Source organism: Thalassophryne amazonica, chromosome 2, assembly GCF_902500255.1.
Source record: "Thalassophryne amazonica chromosome 2, fThaAma1.1, whole genome shotgun sequence".
NCBI lineage: Eukaryota > Metazoa > Chordata > Actinopteri > Batrachoidiformes > Batrachoididae > Thalassophryne > Thalassophryne amazonica.
In genome coordinates this window covers 2,631,816-2,658,337 of record NC_047104.1, presented here as the reverse complement: position 1 = coordinate 2,658,337, position 26,522 = coordinate 2,631,816, and the positions used below count along the sequence as shown (strand labels likewise).

The window sequence follows — 26,522 nt, the reverse complement described above, 5'->3', positions numbered from 1 at the left end:
ATTATTAGAAAGCATTGCTTAAATTTTCATTGTTACACAGATGATACCCAGCTTTATCTATCCATGAAGCCAGAGGACACACACCAATTAGTTAAACTGCAGGACTGTCTTACAGACATAAAGACATGGATGACCTCTAATTTCCTGCTTTTAAATTCAGATAAAACTGGCTTACTTGTAGTTCCTAGGGTTTGTAAGAGTAGAATGGGAGGCAGAGCCTTCAAATTTCAGGCTCCTCTCCTGTGGAACCAGCTCCCAATTCGGATCAGGGAGACAGACACCCTCTCTACTTTTAAGATTAGGCTTAAAACTTTCCTTTTTGCTAAAGCTTATAGTTAGGGCTGGATCAGGTGACCCTGAACCATCACTTAGTTATGCTGCTATAGACTTAGACTGCTGGGGGGTTCCCATGATGCACTGAGTGTTTCTTTCTCTTTTTGCTCTGTATGCACCACTCTGCATTTAATCATTAGTGATCGATCTCTGCTCCCCTCCACAGCATGTCTTTTTCCTAGTTCTCTCCCTCAGCCCCAACCAGTCCCAGCAGAAGACTGCCCCTCCCTGAGCCTGGTTCTGCTGGAGGTTTCCTCCTGTTAAAAGGGAGTTTTTCCTTCCCACTGTCGCCAAGTGCTTGCTCACAGGGGGTCGTTTTGACCGTAATTATTGTATGGCCTTGCCTTACAATATAAAGCGCCTTGGGGCAACTGTGATTTGGCGCTATATAAATAAAATTGATTTGATTTGATTTGATGGATTACGCAAAAGTTGCACTTTCAATCATGAGTTTGACGCCACTAATCGCACAAAAACCAGGTTCACGAAATGTGAACAAAGAGCCGTAATATCGTTTTATGTCACCGTAGAGGTGTGAGAGAGACAGCAGCTTTTACTTCAATGACACGAGAAATACATTTTCACATCTCTAAAATGTGATTGTGGCAAAAACTAACACCAGATTCAGATTCAGCCCCAAAATTACCCCAAAAAACTCAGTGCAAGAAATATGGTGTTGACCAGCGTGATCAGTACTGAAACACTGTGATCTTTACAGACATCGGAGGAAAATTTGCTAATTGGAAACCAGCTGGAAACCCAGACGTCTGTACACCAGGTGGCCCAGAAAGTGAAACAGAGATTATCAATAGCTCAAAAGTTCCTGCCAGAACGAGGAAGACTCAGAAGTGAATTACACAGTGTACATTTTTTTGGGATTAAATACAAGTTGTGTGAAAAGACTCTTCTCTGGGCTGGAAAAATTGACCAAAAAGTAGATTTTTTTTTTTTTTGGTGGGTAAATAGACCTGAAAATGCACCAGAATGCATCTGAGATTTTTTTCATGGCCCCCTTTCATCGCTGTTCCTCCGGATGTCCTTCCTGACGCAGCTCCACTTTACATGGAGAAGTGTGGCAGGGGTGGGGTTTGAACTGGTAACCCTCATACTGAAACCTTAGCGCACTAACCACTTGGCTACATGGGGTACACATGGGGTACACATGGTGTCAAAGGTCAGTTTAATGAGGTGTGTCAGGACGAGCTGTCTGCTGGATGTCTGGTAGTCAACTGACCCAAAGTTGTACATTTGTCTCTTTCACCTGCCAGCTGCCGTCATGTTACCAAAGACTCGCCTGGGAAAGCGTTCACCACTGGGGGCGCTGGTGAGTTCCACCCTCCCAGCAGCAACAGGAACACACACGGACCAGGAGATGGGTGAAACTAATGTAGCCGCGGCAACAGCGGCAGCAAGACAGCAGACCGTGGGTGGAGTCCACCTTCAGCCTGGATTGAAGGTGAGAGGGCGGGAGGCAGTCATGTCATAGAGCGAGCCCTGCCCCCTTGTTGTTTCTGGTCAGACCAAGACCATGCCATAGGTATTAAAGGCACTGCCATGCGGTGGTTTGAATCATATTTGTCTAATAGATTACAATTTGTTCATGTAAATGGGGAATCTTCTTCACAGACTAAAGTTAATTATGGAGTTCCACAAGGTTCTGTGCTAGGACCAATTTTATTCACTTTATACATGCTTCCCTTAGGCAGTATTATTAGACGGTATTGCTTAAATTTTCATTGTTACGCAGATGATACCCAGCTTTATCTATCCATGAAGCCAGAGGACACACACCAATTAGCTAAACTGCAGGATTGTCTTACAGACATAAAGACATGGATGACCTCTAATTTCCTGCTTTTAAACTCAGATAAAACTGAAGTTATTGTACTTGGCCCCACAAATCTTAGAAACATGGTGTCTAACCAGATCCTTACTCTGGATGGCATTACCCTGACCTCTAGTAATACTGTGAGAAATCTTGGAGTCATTTTTGATCAGGATATGTCATTCAAAGCGCATATTAAACAAATATGTAGGACTGCTTTTTTGCATTTACGCAATATCTCTAAAATCAGAAAGGTCTTGTCTGAGTGATGCTGAAAAACTAATTCATGCATTTATTTCCTCTAGGCTGGACTATTGTAATTCATTATTATCAGGTTGTCCTAAAAGTTACCTAAAAAGCCTTCAGTTCATTCAAAATGCTGCAGCTAGAGTACTGACGGGGACTAGAAGGAGAGAGCATATCTCACCCATATTGGCCTCTCTTCATTGGCTTCCTGTTAATTCTAGAATAGAATTTAAAATTCTTCTTCTTACTTATAAGGTTTTGAATAATCAGGTCCCATCTTATCTTAGGGACCTCGTAGTACCATATCACCCCAATAGAGCGCTTCGCTCTCAGACTGCAGGCTTACTTGTAGTTCCTAGGGTTTGTAAGAGTAGAATGGGAGGCAGAGCCTTCAGCTTTCAGGCTTCTCTCCTGTGGAACCAGCTCCCAATTCAGATCAGGGAGACAGACACCCTCTCTACTTTTAAGATTAGGCTTAAAACTTTCCTTTTTGCTAAAGCTTATACTTAGGGCTGGATCAGGTGACCCTGAACCATCCCTTAGTTATGCTGCTATAGACGTAGACTGCTGGGGGGTTCCCATGATGCACTGTTTCTTTCTCTTTTTGCTCTGTATGCACCACTCTGCATTTAATCATTAGTGATCGATCTCTGCTCCCCTCCACAGCATGTCTTTTTCCTGGTTCTCTCCCTCAGCCCCAACCAGTCCCAGCAGAGGACTGCCCCTCCCTGAGCCTGGTTCTGCTGGAGGTTTCTTCCTGATAAAAGGGAGTTTTTCCTTCCCACTGTAGCCAAGTGCTTGCTCACAGGGGGTCGTTTTGACCGTTGGGGTTTTACATAATTATTGTATGGCCTTGCCTTACAATATAAAGCGCCTTGGGGCAACTGTTTGTTGTGATTTGGTGCTATATAAAAAAAAATTGATTGATTGATTGAAGACGTTCTGGGAACTGACGATGAAGGACAGGGACCAGTCCAGTTAGACAGAAGGTCAAGTAGGACTTGATTTAATAGAAGGGGCGGGGCTAACTGTTCAAGGCTGATCTTATAACTTTAGACATATTTGTTTTTTAAGAAGTTCTGTTTTCTTTGACTGACATCTCTCTTAGCCCATCCTGTGTTGTCTGTCAGATGTACTTTCAGTTTGGGGGCAGGGAAAATCCAGCACTCGCTGAGCGAATGGACATCATTCAGAGTCAAGCTCCTGGCGTGAGGAAAACCGAGGAGCCAGCATCTCATCATTCTTCCTCAGTGCCAACTTCTAGCAGATCCATCTCCTCCTCCATCGACGTCCCCAGAAGGTCAGCTGTCCTCGCCGTCTGACTGCAATGTGTCAAACAAACAAATCTGATTGTCAAGCCCTTGTTCTGCTCTCCTCCGTTTGTCCCGTTCCTGCTCTGAAGGAGTCAGAGGAGTCCAGAGGAGGTGGAGATGGATGAGATGATGGCAGCCATGGTTCTCACCACTTTGTCCTGCAGCCCGCAGCTCCACAGCCCCGCCCAGCGTGACCCCACAGGTAAGAAAGGACAAGTAACATCCACATCACGAAAGACAGGATGTGGACATTAATGTTTAACTTACTGATGGTTGAAAAATACGTCCAAGAGACCCCAAAGTCCACAGGACAAACAGAGTCCATTTGGCCCTAAAGTCCACAGGACAAACAGAGTCCGTTTGGCCCTAAAGTCCACAGGACAAACAGAGTCCGTTTGGCCCTAAAGTCCACAGGACAAACAGAGTCCGTTTGGCCCTAAAGTCCACAGGACAAACAGAGTGCATTTGGCCCCAAAGTCCACAGGACAAACAGAGTCCATTTGGCCCCAAAGTCCACAGGACAAACAGAGTCCATTTGGCCCTAAAGTCCACAGGACAAACAGAGTCCATTTGGCCCTAAAGTCCACAGGACAAACAGAGTCCATTTGGCCCTGAAGTCCACAGGACAAACAGAGTGTGTTTGGCCCCAAAGTCCACAGGACAAACAGAGTGTGTTTGGCCCCAAAGTCCAAAGGACAAACAGAGTGCATTTGGCCCCAAAGTCCACAGGACAAACAGAGTGCATTTGGCCCCAAAGTCCACAGGACAAACAGAGTGCATTTGGCCCCAAAGTCCACAGGACAATCAGAGTGCATTTGGCCCCAAAGTCCACAGGACAAACAGAGTGCATTTGGCCCCAAAGTCCACAGGACAATCAGAGTGCATTTGGCCCCAAAGTCCACAGGACAAACAGAGTCCATTTGGCTCCAAAGTCCACAGGACAATCAGAGTGCATTTGGCCCCAAAGTCCACAGGACAAACAGAGTCCATTTGGCCCTAAAGTCCACAGGACAAACAGAGTCCATTTGGCCCCAAAGAGTGCGTTTGGCCCTAAAGTCCACAGGACAAACAGAGTCCATTTGGCCCCAAAGTCCACAGGACAATCAGAGTGCATTTGGCCCCAAAGTCCACAGGACAATCAGAGTGCATTTGGCCCCAAAGTCCACAGGACAATCAGAGTGCATTTGGCCCCAAAGTCCACAGGACAAACAGAGTCCATTTGGCCCTAAAGTCCACAGGACAAACAGAGTCCATTTGGCCCCAAAGAGTGCGTTTGGCCCTAAAGTCCACAGGACAAACAGAGTCCATTTGGCCCCAAAGTCCACAGGACAAACAGAGTCCATTTGGCCCCAAAGAGTGCGTTTGGCCCTAAAGTCCACAGGACAAACAGAGTCCGTTTGGCCCTAAAGTCCACAGGACAAACAGAGTGCATTTGGCCCCAAAGAGTGCGTTTGGCCCTAAAGTCCACAGGACAAACAGAGTCTGTTTAGCCCCAAAGTCCACAGGACAGACAGAGTGCGTTTAGCCCCAAAGTCCACAGGACAAACTTGTTTACCTTCTGGAGGTGTTTAAAATGATGATTCTTGATCATGTGTTGGTGAAGCAGATAACATCAGTGTTACAGAAAAACTGTGCAAATGCTGATGGTGCGATGGTTCCCGAGAGAAGGTACTTATCAAATGACCACCATCGTGAAAATTCAAGATGGTGGTCATTTTTGCAAGATGGCGGACAAAATAACTTACAGAAAGTTACTTTTTGTGTAGAAATTCTCCCATTACAAAGGATCTGTTTTACAGTGTCAGTGAAATCCAAGATGGTGTCTAATTTCAGGCTGGCCGCCACATTGACCCCAAAATTACTGTATTTTTGTCTCAGAAAAGTGTTATTTATTTGATTTGTGTGATCTTGGTGTCAAATTGTAGGTTTTCAAACGTGATAGATTTAATGCTTCAGGTTCCAACAACACAATGCTCTTCTATATTATATATTATATATATTATTGTGAGTGTGTGGCTTCAATCACACAGACACTGTGGAGAGCTGACATTTGCCATTTGGTCTGTTTCTGTATTTTTGGTCGAGGATGAACGCTGCAAAAACAGAACATTGAAGGGACTAATATTTTTGGAGAAACTACAGATATTAACTAACAACACTGAACAATGGATGTTGCTATTTCATTCTGGACTCGCACTTTTCCAGCAGGGGGCAGTAAATGATCCATATATTAAAAGTGTGTGTGCATGATTTTATTTAGTAAGTTCAGTGTAAGTACATCATATAATTGCAAATATGTGAAAAACACATGGATGACACAAGAAAGTGAAAACACTTATTTCCATTGTGGCCATTTAAAAATCAAATGACAAAATAGAAGTTAAAAAAAAATAAATAATAATAATAATAGTGCGTGTATAATAACAAGAACCTAAACAATTTATGAATACATTAAGACAATAAATTAACATAAAAAAGTACACAATTAACTAAAAGGCTTGAGTTCTTCCTCTAAAAACTGTTGAGGTCTAAGGTTGTAAAAGCATTCTGGACTCACACGTCATTCCAACTCATTATAGAAACTTTACTTAATTTATTCCCACCCTTGAAAAATGTCAGCTGCCTATTTTCTAAACATGACCCAATCTAGAGCCCATGGATCCCCACAGACAACACGCTACATATGACAATGACATAAACTGACATTTGGCCATGTTGACTGCTGATATTAAAAATTTTCTTAGACTGGTTTAAGGACAGTGATGTTTTTCTGCCTGTAAGCAGCTTGTGAAAGAAGATTTACACAAAGTTAAAGAAAAAGTTATTGAAAAGATCTTCTGCATTGTTTTCCCTTCTTGGGTCCTCACAGGGATTCAGTCAAAAAGTCCAACTTAGCGAGACAGACCCCCCCCCCCCCCCGAGGACGCTTCAGAAAAGTTCTATGAACAATTATTCAGAAAACTGTCAGTGCTCAGCGTGCATGAGTCTTCTGGACTTTGATCCAAAGGAATAAAAATGGTCAAAGATGCGCAATGCTACCAGGAGTAACAGTTTCATCGTGTTGTAATACCTCATATGATGATGTCTTTAAGCTCCGCCCATGGACTGCGGTGGCAGCGAGCTCTCTGACAGCAGCAGCAGCGGCTACTGGAGCGTCGGCCACAGCCACGGAAGCCCCGCCCCCTCTCCACCGAGCGCAGAGTCCGAAACGTTTGTGGCCACTTCCACTGACGAAGGACTAGAAATAGATCTGGAACAGATGCTGTTCGACGAGCCGGCTCCTCGGAAACGTAGGGTGAGCAGGGTTGAGAAGGGGGACAGAGACGTTTGGTTAGCAGATAGCATGCTAACACATGCATGTTGTCGTGCAGAACTCCGTGAAGACGGCGTACCACTGCTTATGGCCGAGCTGTGAGAAGGTCTTGACGTCTGTGGTGGGAATAAAACGCCACATTAGGACAACGCACCTGAGGTGAACCACGACATTCTACACTAAAAACCTTCATCAAATACACAAACAAAACAGTCCAACAATGAAACAAGAGGGACCTTTGCCTGTTTTGTTTATGTTGTCCATTTTTAAGAAAGTAGAAAATAACGTTTTGTTGTTCAAATTTTTGGGGAAGTCTAAGAAGTAAGCTAAGTCCTGTTGACACTTTGAGGCCCATAGGACTGGTGCTTAGTCCAGGTGGTGGATGAGCGTTTGGACAGGATGTGGGACCATTTCAGTTAGGTTGGTGTCCCTGTGCAGCTGGGTGGACTGGAACCGTGCAGGGAACCCTCGCCCTTAGGTGTCTGTTAGCTCGTGATTGGCTGAGCACATCTGATTGAGATCGTCATCCTTTGGCAGATCAGGGGTCTCTGAGGAACAAGGTTGGGATCCACTGGTCTTCAGCTGGAACAAATGTAGGATTTAAGTTTACTGCTGGAATGTAACGGGTACTTGGGGTTACTTACACATCAGGAACCATGTTTAAAAAAAAAACAATCTGCTGACATCAAGTCAAAGTAAGATGGCGGGAGTGTAGCATGTGTGAGTTATGACCATTCTACTCGCTTACTTCTAGTACATACGACAATAACGGTTGGGTGGTGTGTTCCTGACCAATCAGAGGACATACTGAGTGTTCTAATGCAGGGCTGGACTATATTCAGAGCTATCTGCTGCCCCTAGTGGTTAGAATATGTCAAACTAATAAACACTGAGTTACATACATAACTAGAGCTTTCGGTGAAATTCTGTTGTACCTGCAATAATGGTAAATGTCCACCAGGTGGAGATATTGCTCTATTTCAAGAAGGTTGAAAAAAAAAAAACAGTCCTATAGGACTTTTGGGGGTGGGGGGGGGTGGGGGGGTGCAGGAATGGTTCTCTAAAGTTCTCATCAGTGTAAACATTTTGGATTGTGTCATCTGACAAACCACTAAGTCAACACGGAACCACAATCATCATTATTCTATTGTTGTACCTTATCAACTGTGTGACCTTTGACCTTGTCTTCCCACAGCTGCAGTGGTGAGCAGGAGCGATGTTCTCACAGCGAGGAGGACTTTTACTACACAGAGATCAACCAGCAGTCTCCAGCCACACAGCTCCACGGAGGCCCCGCCCCAGCCTCACCCACTGCCACACCCTCCTCCCCATCTTCCCCTCCCAGAGCTCCTCCTCCTTCTCCTCCCTCGCCCCCTCCTGCTACGTCAGCCTGTGGAACCCTGAGCCGCTCCCTGCCCTGCACTGGTACCTTCTGGCAGGTCCAATCAGAGCACTCCTACCAGGTCAGGTGGGACGTACGATCCAGACAAACAAAGCTAACGTATATTAAATGACAAACTATTGTTTGTTTGTTTGTTTAGGCTCCACTTCCAAACCCTGCGCTGCCCACAGGAGCGTCCTGCATGATGCCAGGTCATTGGATGGCCCCGCCCACTGGCTGCCACAACAAACAGGTGAGAAAAAAAATATATATATATATATATATATATATACACACTCAACAAAAATATAAACGCAACATTTTTGGTTTTGCTCCCATTTTGTATGAGATGCACTCAAAGATGTAAAACTTTTTCCACATACACAATATCACCATTTCCCTCAAATATTGTTCACAAACCAGTCTAAATCTGTGATAGTGAGCACTTCTCCTTTGCTGAGATAATCCATCCCACCTCACAGGTGTGCCATATCAAGATGCTGATTAGACACCATGATTAGTGCACAGGTGTGCCTTAGACTGCCCACAATAAAAGGCCACTCTGAAAGGTGCAGTTTTATCACACAGCACAATGCCACAGATGTCGCAAGATTTGAGGGAGCGTGCAATTGGCATGCTGACAGCAGGAATGTCAACCAGAGCTGTTGCTCGTGTATTGAACGTTCATTTCTCTACCATAAGCCGTCTCCAAAGGTGTTTCAAAGAATTTGGCAGTACATCCAACCAGCCTCACAACCGCAGACCACGTGTAACCACACCAGCCCAGGACCTCCACATCCAGCATGTTCACCTCCAAGATCGTCTGAGACCAGCCACTCGGACAGCTGCTGAAACAGTCGGTTTTCATAACCAAAGAATTTCTGCACAAACTGTCAGAAACCGTCTCAGGAAAGCTCATCTGCATGCTCGTCGTCCTCATCGGGGTCTCGACCTGACTCCAGTTCGTCGTCGTAACCGACTTGAGTGGGCAAATGCTCACATTCGCTGGCGTTTGGCACGTTGGATAGGTGTTCTCTTCACGGATGAATCCCGGTTCACACTGTTCAGGGCAGATGGCAGACAGCGTGTGTGGCGTCGTGTGGGTGAGTGGTTTTCTGATGTCAATGTTGTGGATCGAGTGGCCCATGGTGGCGGTGGGGTTATGGTATGGGCAGGCGTCTGTTATGGATGAAGAACACAGGTGCATTTTATTGATGGTATTTTGAATGCACAGAGATACCGTGACAAGATCCTGAGGCCCATTGTTGTGCCATACATCCAAGAACATCACCTCATGTTGCAGCAGGATAATGCACGGCCCCATGTTGCAAGGATCTGTACACAATTCTTGGAAGCTGAAAATGTCCCAGTTCTTGCATGGCCGGCATACTCACCGGACATGTCACCCATTGAGCATGTTTGGGATGCTCTGGACCGGCGTATACGACAGCGTGTACCAGTTCCTGCCAATATCCAGCAACTTCGCACAGCCATTGAAGAGGAGTGGACCAACATTCCACAGGCCACAATTGACAACCTGATCAACTCTATGCGAAGATGTGTTGCACTGCATGAGGCAGATGGTGGTCACACCAGATACTGACTGGTGTCCCCCCCCAATAAAACAAAACTGCACCTTTCAGAGTGGCCTTTTATTGTGGGCAGTCTAAGGCACACCTGTGCACTAATCATGGTGTCTAATCAGCATCTTGGTATGGCACACCTGTGAGGTGCGATGGATTATCTCAGCAAAGGAGAAGTGCTCACTATCACAGATTTAGACTGGTTTGTGAACAATATTTGAGGGAAATGGTGATATTGTGTATGTGGAAAAAGTTTTAGATCTTTGAGTTCATCTCATACAAAATGGGAGGAAAACCAAAAGTGTTGCGTTTATATTTTTGTTGAGTGTATATATATATATATATATATATATATATATATATATATATGTATATATATGTATATGTATATATGTATATATATGTATATATATATATATATGTATATATATGTATATGTATATATATATATATGTATATATATGTATATATATATATATATGTATATATATATATATATGTGTGTGTGTGTGTATGCAGTCATTATTTTCCTGTAATTTGAGGTTGGCAAAAGTAGAACCAGGAACCTGCAGTACCAACTGTGACCAGTCCAGTTTTCAGTTAACCAAGTGTGGGCAAAGTTCTTCTGACTTAGTAACAGTTGTGGCTTCATGAAGGCGTCAGGAGCATTGACTTTTTTTTTTTGATGGGTAGCTGGACTTCCTGGTCCAGTTCTGGCCCCACTGGAAGCTTCACTGCTGTGTGATGAGTTCTCTGTTCAGATGTCATGGTTTTTATTTGGGTGCTTTAGGACCTTTTAGAAATAGTTTTTTCAACCCTCCACAGACTGATGGGCAGTGGTGGGCACAGATAACCAAAAAATTAACTTCGATAACAGATAATCAGATAACTGAAATGTTATCTTCGATAAAGATAAAACAAAAATGTATCGGAAGTTACAGATAACAGATAAATTCCAATATTATCGGCATATTTACAACTACTAGTAAACCAAATTTAATAGCTTCTAATAATATTAAAAATAACAACAGACCCAAACAATAAGACCACACTTTTTTCTTTCAACAGTCTGCCCCTGCTGGAAGCTCTTGTTTACTACAGCGCTCCGAGCACAGAGGCACCCTGAGACCTAAACAATGAGAACACACTTTTTTCTTTCAACATTCGGCCCCTGCTGGAAGCTAATGTTTATTACAGCCCTCCCAACACAGAGGCACCCTGAGAACAGCCGTAAAACCAGCTCTCTATCAATGACAAAGCTCCGGTCATGCGGAGGTCTTGAAAAATAAAGTCATATTGAGTTATGGTGTTGATTTATAAATAACATTAATACTGATAGAATAACTCCATTAATGTCAATTCTGTCATTTGTACAAAGTTAAAATATAACATATATCTTTTAATGTTAAATAATGCACTAATTCTGATGTTTTGTAACAAAGAGACAGATCGCAAAGGATTCTGGGTAAATGTGCCTCTGCTAAACACTGATTGGTTCAGTCATTCATTATGTAAAGCAACACGTTAATGTGACGTCTGTCGTGTGTTGGTGTTTAAATGTGCTTTTGTAAAATATTCCATTTTTTTTATTTGTAAAAACAGGCATTTTTACACGCAAAATTTCATCGCAAAATTTTTTGCATGTGAGAGAATGTGCGCATGTTTGCGCACATTCTCTCCACATTCTCTCTTTACAACATTCATTTGATGTTGTAAAACGTGCTTTACAGTGTGCGAGATGATTTTTCATGGAGGAATTTTTTGGACCAAGTTTCAGGTTAATCGTGCGTCCTGCATCGTGTAGTGTTCATGGAGTATCAAGCTGCGGTCAACATCTGATGACCACCTCCTGATCGCCGATCGTATGGTCGAATGAGAATCAAACCTGTTTGATATATTATTGTGGTTGGCCATCGTGACGTTATCCTGCTGCTGAAAGCTACAAACAGCATCCAACCGTTCGCACTGTGCCTGTGCAAACACTGCAGAGCTGTCTTGTAATAATGTTATTATTATTATTATTTTGCAGTTGTTTTGTTTTTAAACTTCATTTGTAAAAAAAAAAAAAGCCATTTGCAAAGCAAAAAAGTTGATTTGACAATCATCTGACATAACCGGGGTCAAAATAAATAGAACACTGCCATCTACTGGTTCCCAGACACTGCCATGAACACTACTGGCCAGTAGATGCTAGATGGCAGGAGAGGCTTTCAAAACAAATTCTAGATAATCCCTGTCTGCTCACATTTAAAATGCGTGGAATTTAACAAACACAATTAAAAAATCAACATCTATAAACGCAGAAAATATATTCAAGAGAGTTTTAGGCACTAGAGTTTAATGCGGTTGTCCGTGCCTGAACAGAGTGTCTGAAATGCATTTGTCCTGTCGTGACGTACTGAGATTACATCATCCTACCCAAAATGCACTGCGGGGCAGAGCATGTGCTCACAAAACCTTAAAAATTAGCACATTACTTTAAAACTAAAACATATATCTGATATTTTTACTTTATGAAACTTCAGACATGACAGTAATTTTAAATAACTTGTCCAAAATTAGTTTGGTTAAAATTTGAACCATAAGTTAAAGATGTATGCCTTTGGATGACTTAGGTCATATTGCGAGCATATCGGTATGGTGTTAAAGGAAATGTTTTTTTTTCTTTTTGGGGCTGTTTGTCCTTTGTTTGCAGAGGATTGAGATGCTTTTTATACAAGCAGTTCTCTTCTGTTTGCAAAGGTTATAACTATGCGTCTGTTACAAAATGTTTAATAGGTGGGTGCTGAACTAATTTTAAAAATGCTTGTTGCTGTTCAGCTTTGTTTATTTTGTTTATCGGTTTAAAAGTTATCGGATAAAAATTAATCGGAAGATAATTGGTCCGATAATGGTTTTTAAAGTTATCTAAAAAGATAATCCGATACTGAAAACATTATCTTCGATAATTATCTGTTATTGGATTATCGGAAGTGTGCCCACCACTGCTGATGGGTTTTATTGACCCTTTTCTTTGACCTCAGCGTAGTGTGCTGTTGGTTTGATACCTTTCAGCCAAATTCACTGCTGAAACGGTTCTGTTCTTTTGAACGGGGCTGGTGGTCCTCAGATGGCTGTTATGAGAACTGTCATTGAAACTCACTTAAATTTAGTCCCTGATTCTTTAAAGTGTCCCTGTGACCACGGTTTTGGACACAATCTGTTTGTGTGTAAAGTCTGAAAACATTTTATTTGTTTGTCCTTTAAAACTGCAGATTTAGTTTTTGTTTTGTTTAAATCTACAGAATGTTTGTAGGAAAACCTGTTCTTACTGGTGGAGGGGGTGGGGCTTTGTGTGCAATGTGGCACTTTGCTGCCACCTGCTGCCCAACAGTGGCAAGTGCACAACTGGTTTACATAAAGGACAGGTGGAGTCATACACGGGGGGATCTGTTTGTCCTGGTGATCCGAGATTCAAATCCTTGTTAGACCGGATAATCACTGGGGTCCTTGGACCGGGCTGGTCCCGGTGTGCACGCTGATGTTGGTGTGTGTGAATGTTGTGAGTGATGTTTAAATTCTCAGTGTAGGTGTGTCGTACATTTTTCACTTTGCAAATCATTTTTCTTTTCTGTCTCTTCAGGGTTTGCCAATTCGAGTGCGTTCAGTCAGTGTAGGGGAGCAGTGGCTGCAGCACCACAGCACCCCCTGCAGGTCAGCATGATTGATTTTCTTCTACCTTTTTTTCCCAAAAGCATTGAATTCTGTTGCACAACTCAGCCACATGTGGTGTGCAGCGAGTACACTGAGTGCCCGTCCCAAGCCCGGATAAATGAGGAGGGTTGCGTCAGGGAGGGCATCCAACGTAAAACAAGCTAAAACAAAGATGCAGAGTACAAATCGAATTTTCATACTGGATCCGTAGAGGCCCAGGTTAACAACGACCGCCACTGGTGCCGTTGCCCAACAGGGTAGGTTGTGAGATAAAGGAGAACGAGGATTTCTGGAGTGAGTTAGATGAGGTGGTGGAGAGTGAACCCAAGCATGAAAGAGTGGTGATAGGAGCAGACTTCAATGGGTATGTTGGTGAAGGGAACAGAGGTGATGAGGAAGTAATGGGTAGATATGGTATCAAGGATAGGAATGGGGAAGGACAGATGGTAGTTGATTTTGCAAAAAGGATGGAAATGGCTGTGGTGAATACCTACTTTAAGAAAAGGGAGGAGCACAGGGGTGGAGGAAGGTGCACACAGGTGGACTACATTCTTTATAGGAGATGCAAGCTAAAAGAAATCACAGACTGTAAGGTGGTGGCAGGAGAGAGTGTCGTTAGACAGCATAGGATGGTTGTTTGTAGGATGACTTTAGAGGTAAAGAAGAAGAAGAGAGTGAGAGCTCAACAAAGGATCAGATGGTGGAAGCTGAAGGAGGAAGACTGTTGTGTGAAATTTAGCGAGCAGGTGAGAGAAGCACTGGTTGGAGGGGAAGCAATTTTGGACAACTGGAAAAGTACTGCAGATGTGGTGAGGGAGACAGACAGGACAGTACTGGGTATGACATCTGGACAGTGGAAGGAAGACAAGGAGACTTGGTGGTGAAATGAAGAGGTCCAGGAAAGCATAAGGAGAAAGAGTTTGGCGAAAACGTTTTGGGATAGTCAGAGAGATGAAGAAAGTAGACAGGAGTACAAGGAGATGCGGTGTAAGGCGAGAAGAGAAGTGGCAAAAGCGAAGGAAAAGGCATATTGCGAGCTGTACAAGAAGTTGAATAGTAAGGAAGGAGAAAAGGAGTTGTACTGATTGGCCAGACAAAGGGACAGAGCTGGAAAGGATGTGTAGCAGGTTAGAGTGGTAAAAGATGCAGATTAGGGTGGTCCTTATTTAGCAAAGTTTTGAAATTTAATCCTCTGACCCCCTGAATAGGTTCCAATTGATGAATAAAAACATACTGTTTAAAATTTTCTTTGTACAAATTAATTTTTAGAGGTAGCTCAAAAGCATTAAAATTTTGCTATTTTCTGCTATATAACACAATACAAACTAACGCTTAATGGTGCCCCAACCCATCCTAAACAACATATCAAAAGTCCTGATGAATCCTCCTGGCACTCAGAAATTCAAAACAGCCTCCACAGGTGATTTTCAAGCTTCAGTTAGTGGAGTTTAGGAGAGATGGCAGTGGAGTTTCTAACCAGATTGTTGTGAATAAAATCTTGGAAAGTGAGAGGATGCCTGAGGAGCGGAGAATAAGTGTTCTGGTTCCTAATTTTAAGAACAAGGGTGATGTGCAGAGCTGCAGTAACTACAGAGGCATAAAGTTGATCAGCCACAGCATGAAGTTATGGGAAAGAGTAGTAGAAGCTAGGTTTAGAAAACAGGTGAAGATCTGTGAGCAGCAATATGGTGAAAGAGCCCTACAAATGCAATGTTTGCTCTGAGAATACTGATGGAGAAGTACAGAAGGAGTTACATTGTGTGTTTGTGGATTTAGAGAAAGCTTATGACAGGGTGCCAAGAGTCGTATTGTATGAGGAAGTCTGGAGTGGCAGAGAAGCATGTGAGGGTGGTGCAGGTCATGTACAAGGACAGTGTAACAGCGGTGAGACATGAAGTAGGAATGACAGACTCATTCAAGGTGGAGGTGGGAGTACACCAAGGATCAGCTCTGAGTCCTTTCTTGTTCGCAGTGGTGATGGACAGGTTGACAGATGAGATCAGACAGGAGTCCCCATGGACTATAATGTTTGCAGATGACATTGTGATCTGTAGTGAGAGTAGAGAGCAGGTTGAGTCTAGTCTGGAGAGGTGGAGATATGCTTTGGAGAGAAGGGGAATGAAAGTCAGTAGGAGCCAGTCTGAGTATATGTGTATGAATAGAAGTTTTATTTGTCATTGTACACATACAAGATTAGAGGCGCCACTACACAATGGAGTTTCAGAATAAGAAAAGATAAAAAGAAACCATCACTTATGACTCATAAATAACTAATTTAGCAGACCAAGTGAAAGTGTGTGTATATAAATAAGTGAAGATATGTACAAGCTGGTTAAAACCAGTGGTGGGCACACTTCCGATAAGCTGAATAATGTTTTCATTATCGGATTATCTTTTTTCTCTCTTTTTTTTTTTTTTTTTACAGATTAAGTTTAAAAACAAAACAACAAAAAAACATTACAAGACAGCTCTGCGGTGTTTGCACATGCACAGTGCGAGCGGTTGGATGCTTGTAGCTCTTCAGCAGCAGTAGGATACCCTCACGATGGCCAACCAGAATGATATCAAACAGGTTTGATTTTCATACGACCATACGATGGGCTATCAGGAGTTGGTCGTGAGATGTTAACCACAGCTTGTTACTCCATGTACAATACACGATGCAGGACGCGCGATTAACCTGAAACTCGGTCAAAAAAATTCTCGCATGAATGAAAAATCATCTGAAAAAGAGCCAAAACTCGCAGAGTGTAAAGCCAACATTTATGTGTCAAGACAATATTGAGTGCACGTTTTACAGCATCATAAAACGTGCGCACGGCACTAATAAAACGTGCACACATTCTCTCCACATGCAAAACATTTTGCAATGACACTTCCAGGGCTCCATAAAAATGCCTGTTTTTACAAATAAAAAATGGAATATTTTACAGAAGCACATTTATCTGTAAACACCAACACACGTCACATTAACGTGTTGGTTTACATAATGAATGACTGAACCAATCAGTGTTTAGCAGAGGCACTTTTACCCAGAATCCTTTGTGATCTGTCTGTGTTTGTTACAAAACCTCAGAATTAGTGCATTATTCAACATTAAAAGATATATGTTATATTTTAACTTTGTACAAATGACAGAATTGACATTAATGGAGTTATTCTATCGGTATTCACACAAAACCATAAGTCAGCATGCCTTTATTTTTCAAGACCTCCGCCTGACCGGAGCATTGTGATTGGTAGAGAGCTGGCTTTGTGGCTGCGGCTGCTGTGGCTCTCAGGGTGCTTCTGTGCTGGAAGCCGTGTAGCTTCCAGCAGGGGCAGCATGTTCAAACATAGAATTGCGGGCTCATTGTTTGGGTCTTTTGTCGCTTTTGATGCTTCCAATAGCGATTGTGGTGTTAAAAATCTATCTCCTGCCCGAGGGGAGCAGGCTGAACAGATGATGTGCTGGTGAGAGGGTCTGAGAGGACGGATCTTGATCGGCTGAGACAGCTATCTCCTCAAGATGGGGCAGCCAGTGATTTGTTTTTTTTTGTTTTTTTTGGGCCGCATTTATCACTCTCTGCAGAGCCTTTCTCTCTGCAGCTTTACTTCCAGCTGTGATGCAGTGTGTCATCACACTTTCGATGGTGTACGATAGAAGGCCACCAGCAGCTTCTGCTCCAGTCTGCTCAGGAGCCTCAGGAAGTGCAGTCCCTGCTGGACCTTCTTTAGGGCCCCTTCACACATAGTACGAATGTGGACAAATTACAGAGAAACAGCACGAATCAGCGAATGCTGGGAGGGACACGTGGTCGGGCAGGCGTGAACACAATGCGAGCAGCTGGGGCATGTGGAATGACATCACGCCACTGCTGTGGGAAAAAATAAAAATAGAAAATACATGCCACCCGCAGGATTCGAACCTGCAATTTACAAAAGCTCTGATTAACAGACAGAAACTTTACCACTGCGCTACAATCGCTGTCCTATAAAAGGTGCAGAAAAATGCCTGAAATCAACAAGGAGATAAATGTATTTAAAAAAAATCTAACCATACACCATAAAAAAACACTGCATGTCATTGAATCCCTCTTATCGAGTGAACAATACAAGTATGAACCGTCTGTTCCTCTGTAGATGACCCATGGTCACAGATGTACAATCATGAAATGACATGAATGAAGCAGTGCGCTCTTGTCATGTCCACATTTGCTGGCCCGTCTCCTGTGGATGGCACACCGCAGGACAGACACCGTGTCGTGGACCGCCCGCTGCGTGTTGTGATCTGACTGTCCGTTTCACCTGGGGTAGCCTGTCAGTGTGCGTACCACGCACTTGCTTGCTGCAGCCTGTTACAACAGTGATATGTTTTCATGTATGTCCACGTGAGGACAGCAAGCAGACACACAAGTGTCACAGTGGACAGTTGTTAGGTCATGAAAATTCAGTAAGGTATACATTAGATCTCTCTCTTCTAAGTCCCTGTTAGTAAATTATATAATAATTGATCAACATATTGATTTATTCTGCCTTACAGAAACCTGGTTACAGCAGGATGAATATGTTAGTTTAAATAAGTCAACACCCCAGAGTCACACTAACTGCCAGAACGCTCGTAGCACGGGCCGAGGCGGAGGATTAGCAGCAGTCTTCCACTCCAGCTTATTAATTAATCAAAAACCCAGACAGAGCTTTAATTCATTTGAAAGCTTGACTCTTAGTCTTGTCCATCCAAATTGGAAGTCCCAAAAAACAGTTTTATTTGTTATCTATCGTCCTCCTGGTCGTTACTGTGAGTTTCTCTGTGAATTTTCGGACCTTTTGTCTGACTTAGTGCTTAGCTCAGATAAGATAATTATAGTGGGCGATTTTAACATCCACACAGATGCTGAGAATGACAGCCTCAACACTGCATTTAATCTATTATTAGACTCAGTTGGCTTCACTCAAAATGTAAATGAGTCCACCCACCACTTTAATCATACCTTAGATCTTGTTCTGACTTATGGTATGGAAATTGAAGACTTAACAGTATTCCCTGAAAACCCCCTTCTGTCTGATCATTTCTTAATAACATTTACATTTACTCTGATGGACTACCCAGCAGTCATTACAGTAGAAGTCTTTCAGAAAGCGCTGTAACTAGGTTTAAGGATATGATTCCTTCTTTATGTTCTCCAATGCCATATACCAACACAAGGCAGAGTAGCTACCTAAACTCTGTGAGTGAGATAGATTATCTCGTCAATAGTTTTACATCCTCATTGAGCACAACTTTGGATGCTGTAGCTCCTCTGAAAAAGAGAGCCTTAAATCAGAAGTGCCTGACTCTGTGGTATAACTCACAAACGCGCAGCTTAAAGCAGATAACCCGTAAGTTGGAGAGGAAATGGCGTCTCACTAATTTAGAAGATCTTCACTTAGCCTGGAAAAAGAGTTTGTTGCTCTATAAAAAAAAAGCCCTCCGTAAAGCTAGGACATCTTACTACTCATCACTATTTGAAGAAAATAAGAACAACCCCAGGTTTCTTTTCAGCACTGTAGCCAGGCTGACAAAGAGTCAGAGCTCTATTGAGCCGAGTATTCCTTTAACGTTAACTAGTAATGACTTCATGACTTTCTTTGCAAATAAAATTTTAACTATTAGAGAAAAAATTACTCATAACCATCCCAAAGACATATCATTATCTTTGGCTGCTTTCAGTAATGCTGGTATTTGGTTAGACTCTTTCTCTCTGATTGTTCTGTCTGAGTTATTTTCATTAGTTACTTCCTCCAAGCCATCAACATGTCTATTAGACCCCATTCCTACCAGGCTGTTCAAGGAAGCCCTACCATTATTTAATGCTTCGATCTTAAATATGGTCAATCTATCGTTATTAGTTGTCTATGTACCACAGGCTTTTAAGGTGGCAGTAATTAAACCATTACTTAAAAAGCCATCACTTGACCCAGCTATCTTAGCTAATTATAGGCCAATATCCAACCTTCCTTTTGTCTCAAAAATTCTTGAAAGGGTAGTTGTAAAACAGCTAACTGATCATCTGCAGAGGAATGGTCTATTTGAAGAGTTTCAGTCAGGTTTTAGAATTCATCATAGTACAGAAACAGCATTAGTGAAGGTTACAAATGATCTTCTTATGGCCTCAGACAGTGGACTCATCTCTGTGCTTGTTCTGTTAGACCTCAGTACTGCTTTTGATACTGTTGATCATAAAATTTTATTACAGAGATTAGAGCATGCCATAGGTATTAAAGGCACTTCTAATTTCCTGCTTTTAAATTCAGATAAAACTGAAGTTATTGTACTTTGCCCCACAAATCTTAGAAACATGGTGTCTAACCAGACCCTTACTCTGGATGGCATTACCCTGACCTCTAGTAATACTGTGAGAAATCTTGGAGTCATTTTTGATCAGGATATGTCCTTCAATGCGCATATTAAACAAATATGTAGGACTGCTTTTTTGCATTTGCGCAATATCTCTAAAATTAGAAAGGTCTTGTCTCAGTGATGCTGAAAAACTAATTCATGCATTTATTTCCTCTAGGCTGGACTATTGTAATTCATTATTATCAGGTTGTCCTAAAAGTTCCCTGAAAAGCCTTCAGTTAATTCAAAATGCTGCAGCTAGAGTACTGACAGGGACTAGAAGGAGAGAGCATATCTCACCCATATTGGCCTCTCTTCATTGGCTTCCTGTTAATTCTAGAATAGAATTTAAAATTCTTCTTCTTACTTATAAGGTTTTGAATAATCAGGCCCCATCTTATCTTAGGGACCTCTTAGTACCATATCACCCCAATAGAGCGCTTCGCTCTCAGACTGCAGGCTTACTTGTAGTTCCTAGGGTTTGTAAGCTTTCAGGCTCCTCTCCTGTGGAACCAGCTCCCAATTTGGATCAGGGAGACAGACACCCTCTCTACTTTTATGATTAGGCTTAAAACTTTCCTTTTTGCTAAAGCTTATAGTTAGGGCTGGATCAGGTGACCCTGAACCATCCCTTAGTTATGCTGCTATAGACTTAGACTGCTGGGGGGTTCCCATGATGCAGAGTGTTTCTTTCTCTTTTTGCTCTGTATGCACCACTCTGCATTTAGTCATTAGTGATTGATCTCTGCTCTCTTCCACAGCATGTCTTTTTCCTGATTCTCTCCCTCAGCCCCAACCAGTCCCAGCAGAAGACTGCCCCTCCCTGAGCCTGGTTCTGCTCAGTCTCTGTGCCTGTGATCATTTCTTTTTAGTTATTTGTTATGTAATTGTGTATGTAGGTAGTGTTGTACTTATTAATATACCTGTCCTGGCTGTGGGCTCTGTGGTTGTACTGTGACACGTCATGTGCACTGAGCCGTCATTCATTTGTAGTCAGTCAGTCTCTGGTCAGCAGCTCGCTGTGCTGTGCACGCCATATCAGTAGTTCATGCGAGTGTGCTCCCACCCACCCCATGGCGGATTGGGGAGGGGTGCAACACACATGCGTTTCACATGTACAGCATGTGTTGCGGAGGGAGCCGACACTCTGGCACTCCATCAATCAATCAATCAACTTTTTTCTTATATAGCGCCAAATCACAACAAACAGTTGCCCCAAGGCGCTTTATATTGTAAGGCAAGGCCATACAATAATTATGAAAAACCCCAACGGTCAAAACGACCCCCTATGAGCAAGCACTTGGCCACAGTGGGAAGGAAAAACTCCCTTTTAACAGGAAGAAACCTCCAGCAGAACCAGGCTCAGGGAGGGGCAGTCTTCTGCTGAGACTGGTTGGGGCTGAGGGAAAGAACCAGGAAAAAGACATGCCGAGAAGGGGGGCAGAGATCGATCACTAATGATTAAATGCAGAGTGATGCATACGGAGCAAAAAGAGAAAGAAACAGTGCATCATGGGAACCCCCCACAGTCTACGTCTAAAGCAACATAACCAAGGGATGGTCCAGGGTCACCCGATCCAGCCCTAACTATAAGCCTTAGCGAAAAGGAAAGTTTTAAGCCTAATCTTAAAAGTAGAGAGGGTATCTGTCTCCCTGATCTGAATTGGGAGCTGGTTCCACAGGAGAGGAGCCTGAAAGCTGAAGGCTCTGCCTCCCATTCTACTCTTACAAACCCTAGGAACTACAAGTAAGCCCGCAGTCTGAGAGCGAAGCGCTCTAATGGGGTAATATGGTACTACAAGGTCCCTAAGATAAGATGGGACCTGATTATTCAAAACCTTATAAGTAAGAAGAAGAATTTTAAATTCTATTCTAGAATTAACAGGAAGCCAATGAAGAGAGGCCAACACGGGTGAGATATGCTCTCTCCATGTGTGTTGCTTTTTGCAAAGCCACACTCGTGGGGGCATGTAAGCAAATTTCACATCCAGTTAGAAAGTGATCGTCTCCCTACTGTTTTCTTGCTAACAGCGCGAAAGGTCACACATTTTCTAAGTGCCAAGCGAGCGGTGTTAGATGTTCGTGTGTGTCACCTAGAATTTGGCCAACACCTGCTGAAAGAGGGATCGAATGCGCTCTCACAGCGCACACTCTGTCTTTCAGCCGCTGGTGTGTGGAAATAGTTGTACCAACAGGTGTACGGAGGCTTGGATGCAGCTCCGATTTTACACGAATTGCATGCAATTCCTGCTTTGTGCGCAATTCACCCATATTCGTACTATGTGTGAAGGGGCCCTTATAACAGCCGTGGTGCTGGTGGACCAGGAGAGCTCTTGTGGTCAGGGTCACCTGATCCAGCCCTAACTATAAGCTTTAGCAAAAAGGAAAGTTTTAAGCCTAATCTTAAAAGTAGAGAGGGTGTCTGTCTCCCTGATCCAAATTGGGAGCTGGTTCCACAGGAGAGGAGCCTAAAAGCTGAAGGCTCTGCCTCCCATTCTACTCTTACAAACCCTAGGAACTACAAGTAAGCCTGCAGTCTGAGAGCGAAGCGCTCTATTGGTGTGATATGGTACTAAGAGGTCCCTAAGATAAGATGGGACCTGATTATTCAAAACCTTATAAGTAAGAAGAAGAATTTTAAATTCTATTCTAGAATTAACAGGAAGCCAATGAAGAGAGGCCAATATGGGTGAGATATGCTCTCTCCTTCTAGTCCCCGTCAGTACTCTAGCTGCAGCATTTTGAATTAACTGAAGGCTTTTTAGGGAACTTTTAGGACAACCTGATAATAATGAATTACAATAGTCCAGCCTAGAGGAAATAAATGCATGAATTAGTTTTTCAGCATCACTCTGAGACAAGACCTTTCTAATTTTAGAGATATTGCGCAAATGCAAAAAAGCAGTCCTACATATTTGTTTAATATGCGCATTGAATGACATGTCCTGATCAAAAATGACTCCAAGATTTCTCACAGTATTACTAGAGGTCAGGGTAATGCCATCCAGAGTAAGGATCTGGTTAGACACCATGTTTCTAAGATCTGTGTGGCCAAGTACAATAACTTCAGTTTTATCTGAGTTTAAAAGCAGGAAACTAGAGTTCATCCATGTCTTTATGTTTGTAAGACAATCCTGCAGTTTAGCTAATTGGTGTGTGTCCTCTGGCTTCATGGCTAGATAAAGCTGGGTATCATCTGCGCAACAATGAAAATTTAAGCAATGCTGTCTAATAATACTGCCTAAGGGAAACATGTATAAAGTGAATAAAATTGGTCCTAGCACAGAACCTTGTGGAACTCCATAATTAACCTTAGTCTGTGAAGAAGATTCCCCATTTACATGAACAAATTGTAATCTATTAGATAAATATGATTCAAACCACCGCAGCGCAGTGCCTTTAATACCTTTGGCATGCTCTAATCTCTGTAATAAAATTTTATGGTCAACAGTATCAAAAGCAGCACTGAGGTCTAACAGAACAAGCACAGAGATGAGTCCACTGTCTGAGGCCATAAGAATTTGTAACCTTCACTAATGCCGTTTCTGTACTATGATGAATTCTAAAACCTGACTGAAACTCTTCAAATAGACCATTCCTCTGCAGATGATCAGTTAGGTGTTTTACAACTACCCTTTCAAGAATTTTTGAGAGAAAAGGAAGGTTGGAGATTGGCCTATAATTAGCTAAGGTAGCTGGGTCAAGTGATGGCTTTTTAAGTAATGGTTTAATTACTGCCACCGGCATCACTGAAAGCAGCCAAAGATAACGATATGTCTTTGGGATGGTTATGACTAATTTTTTCTCTAATAAAGTTTTATTAGCAAAGAAAGTCATGAAGTCATTACTAGTTAAAGGAATACTTGGCTTAATAGAGCTCTGACTCTTTGTCAGCCTGGCTACAGTGCTGAAAAGAAACCTGGGGTTGTTCCTATTTTCTTCAGTTAGTGATGAGTAGTAAGATGTCCTAGCTTTACGGAGGGCTTTTATATAGAGCAACAGACTCTTTTTCCAGGCTAAGTGAAGATCTTCTAAATTAGTGAGACACCATTTCCTCTCCAACTTACGGGTTATCTGCTTTAAGCTGCGAGTTTGTGAGTTATACCACAGAGTCAGGCACTTCTGATTTAAGGCTCTCTTTTTCAGAGGAGCTACAGCATCCAAAGTTGTGCTCAATGAGGATGTAAAACTATTGACCAGATACTCTATCTCACTTACAGAGTTTAGGTAGCTACTCTGCACTGTGTTGGTATATGGCATTAGAGAACATAAAGAAGGAATCATATCCTTAAACCTAGTTACAGCGCTTTCTGAAAGACTTCTAGTGTAATGAAACTTATTCCCCACTGCTGGGTAGTCCATCAGAGTAAATGTTATTAAGAAATGATCAGACAGAAGGGGGTTTTCAGGGAATACTGTTAAGTCTTCTATTTCCATACCATAAGTCAGAACAAGATCTAAGATATGATTAAAGTGGTGGGTGGACTCATTTACATTTTGAGCAAAGCCAATAGAGTCTAATAATAGATTAAATGCAGTGTTGAGGCTGTCATTCTCAGCATCTGTGTGGATGTTAAAATCGCCCACTATAATTATCTTATCTGAGCTAAGCACTAAGTCAGACAAAAGGTCTGAAAATTCACAGAGAAACTCACAGTAACGACCAGGTGGACGATAGATAATAACAAATAAAACTGGTTTTTGGGACTTCCAATTTGGATGGACAAGACTAAGAGACAAGCTTTCAAATGAATTAAAGCTCTGTCTGGGTTTTTGATTAATTAATAAGCTGGAGTGGAAGATTGCTGCTAATCCTCCCCCTCAGCCCGTGCTACGAGCATTCTGACAGTTAGTGTGACTCGGGGGTGTTGACTCATTTAAACTAACATATTCATCCTGCTGTAACCAGGTTTCTGTAAGGCACCACTGACGTTCGGGCGATGGACCTGTAGCTGTTGAGGTCACTGTTGCCTGATGCCTTGGGGACATGGATGACTGTGGCTGTTTTCAGGCAGGTTGGGACAGTGGCTTAAGTCAGGAAGGGGTTGACTATCATAGTGAGGAACCCTGAGAGCTATGCAGCTTTCCAGTTACACCGCTTGGTCTGGTGGCTTTCCTCTGGTTGACCTGCTGTAGTACTCTCCTCATGTCATGTTGAGGACTCAGTGAGATGCTGCTGTGGGCAGTTCGGGGCATCAGTTGTCTGCAGGACTTAGAAGCCATTTAGTTCCTCTGCCAGCGAGGCAGCAGCACTGATGGTGGGCTGTTGGTGCCCTTGTAGTTCCTGATGCTCTGCATTCTTGGCCACAACTGCTCTGGCCCCGGAGTTCAGCTCTTTGTCCCCTGATCTGAAAGCACTGTCCCTCTGATGAGGAGCCGCACTTCACTCATCCAACCCAACAGCATTTTTTTCACGATGTTTTCAGTACAGAAAGAGATGTAGGACAGTTTTTTTTCGTTTACTCCTCTACATGCTGACTGTCAAACAGTGACCAGTGGACTCTAAACGGTTGAGACAGCATGAATGAGAGGGAGCCCAGTGGAACAGTGCAGTTAACAAGGAGTAGAAGTGGTGAAAGTAGATGAGTTCAGCTGTCCAAAGTAATGGAGAGTGTGGTAGAGAGGTGAAGAAGAGAGTGCAGGCAGGGTGGAGTGGGTGGAGAAAGGTGGCAGGAGTGTTTTGTGACCGAAGAATATCAGCAAGAGTGAAGGAGAAAGTTTACAAGACAGTAGTGAGACCAGCTATGTTGGACGGTTTAGAGACGGTGGCACTAACAAAAAGACAGGAGGCGGAGCTGAAGATGTTGAGATTCTCTTTGGGAGTGACAAGAATGAACAAGATTAGGAATGAACAGAGAGACAGCTCAGGTGGGACAGTTTGGAGACAAAGTCAGAGGGGTGAGATTGAGATGGCTTGGACATGTGCAGAGGAGGGACCCAGGGTATATAGGGAGAAGGATGCTGAGGATGGAGCCACCAGGCAGGAGGAGAAGAGGGAGGACAAAGAGGAGGTTTATGGATGTGCTGAGGGAGGACATGCAGGTGGTTGGAGAGACAGAGGAAGATACAGAGGACAGGGTGAGGTGGAAACGATTGATCTGCTGTGGCGCCCCCTAATGGGAGCAGCTGAATGACTGAATTCTGTTGCACAGAAATGCATTTAGTGATAATTAACATTGAAGTTTAAATTAATCCTAAAATCTGCTAAATATGCATTTATGCTCAGAATTATGTTCCAATGTGTTAAAATTTGTTTATTTTTAATTTTAGGAACACATCTGTCTGTCCACCAGGGTCTCACAAAAAGTGGAACCAAAGCAGTATGGTTAACTTTTAGTCCTGACAAAAAAAAAAAAAAACAAAAATGATGAAGTTTGCAGTGTACAAAATGTCATGTATATTTTTTTTGTAGTGACCAGTTTTCTCAAATCAAGGTCAGAGGTCATGTTACAGGGAAATACCTGAAAGCAAATTTTC

The 26,522-nt window shown here is 42.8% G+C and overlaps 1 protein-coding gene across 1 annotated transcript in view; it reads left to right on the top strand.

The window, feature by feature from the left end:
* znf395a (zinc finger protein 395a) overlaps positions 1-26,522 on the top strand; it is a 62,421-nt gene that overhangs the window by 34,267 nt on the left and 1,632 nt on the right. The window contains exons 2-9 of the mRNA XM_034182970.1: positions 1,602-1,789; positions 3,535-3,704; positions 3,807-3,919; positions 6,810-7,012; positions 7,089-7,189; positions 8,226-8,493; positions 8,572-8,664; positions 13,617-13,687. Of these exons, the coding sequence (XP_034038861.1) occupies positions 1,610-1,789; positions 3,535-3,704; positions 3,807-3,919; positions 6,810-7,012; positions 7,089-7,189; positions 8,226-8,493; positions 8,572-8,664; positions 13,617-13,687 (1,199 nt within the window). The 5' untranslated portion in view covers positions 1,602-1,609. The remainder of the gene's footprint in view (positions 1-1,601; positions 1,790-3,534; positions 3,705-3,806; positions 3,920-6,809; positions 7,013-7,088; positions 7,190-8,225; positions 8,494-8,571; positions 8,665-13,616; positions 13,688-26,522) is intronic.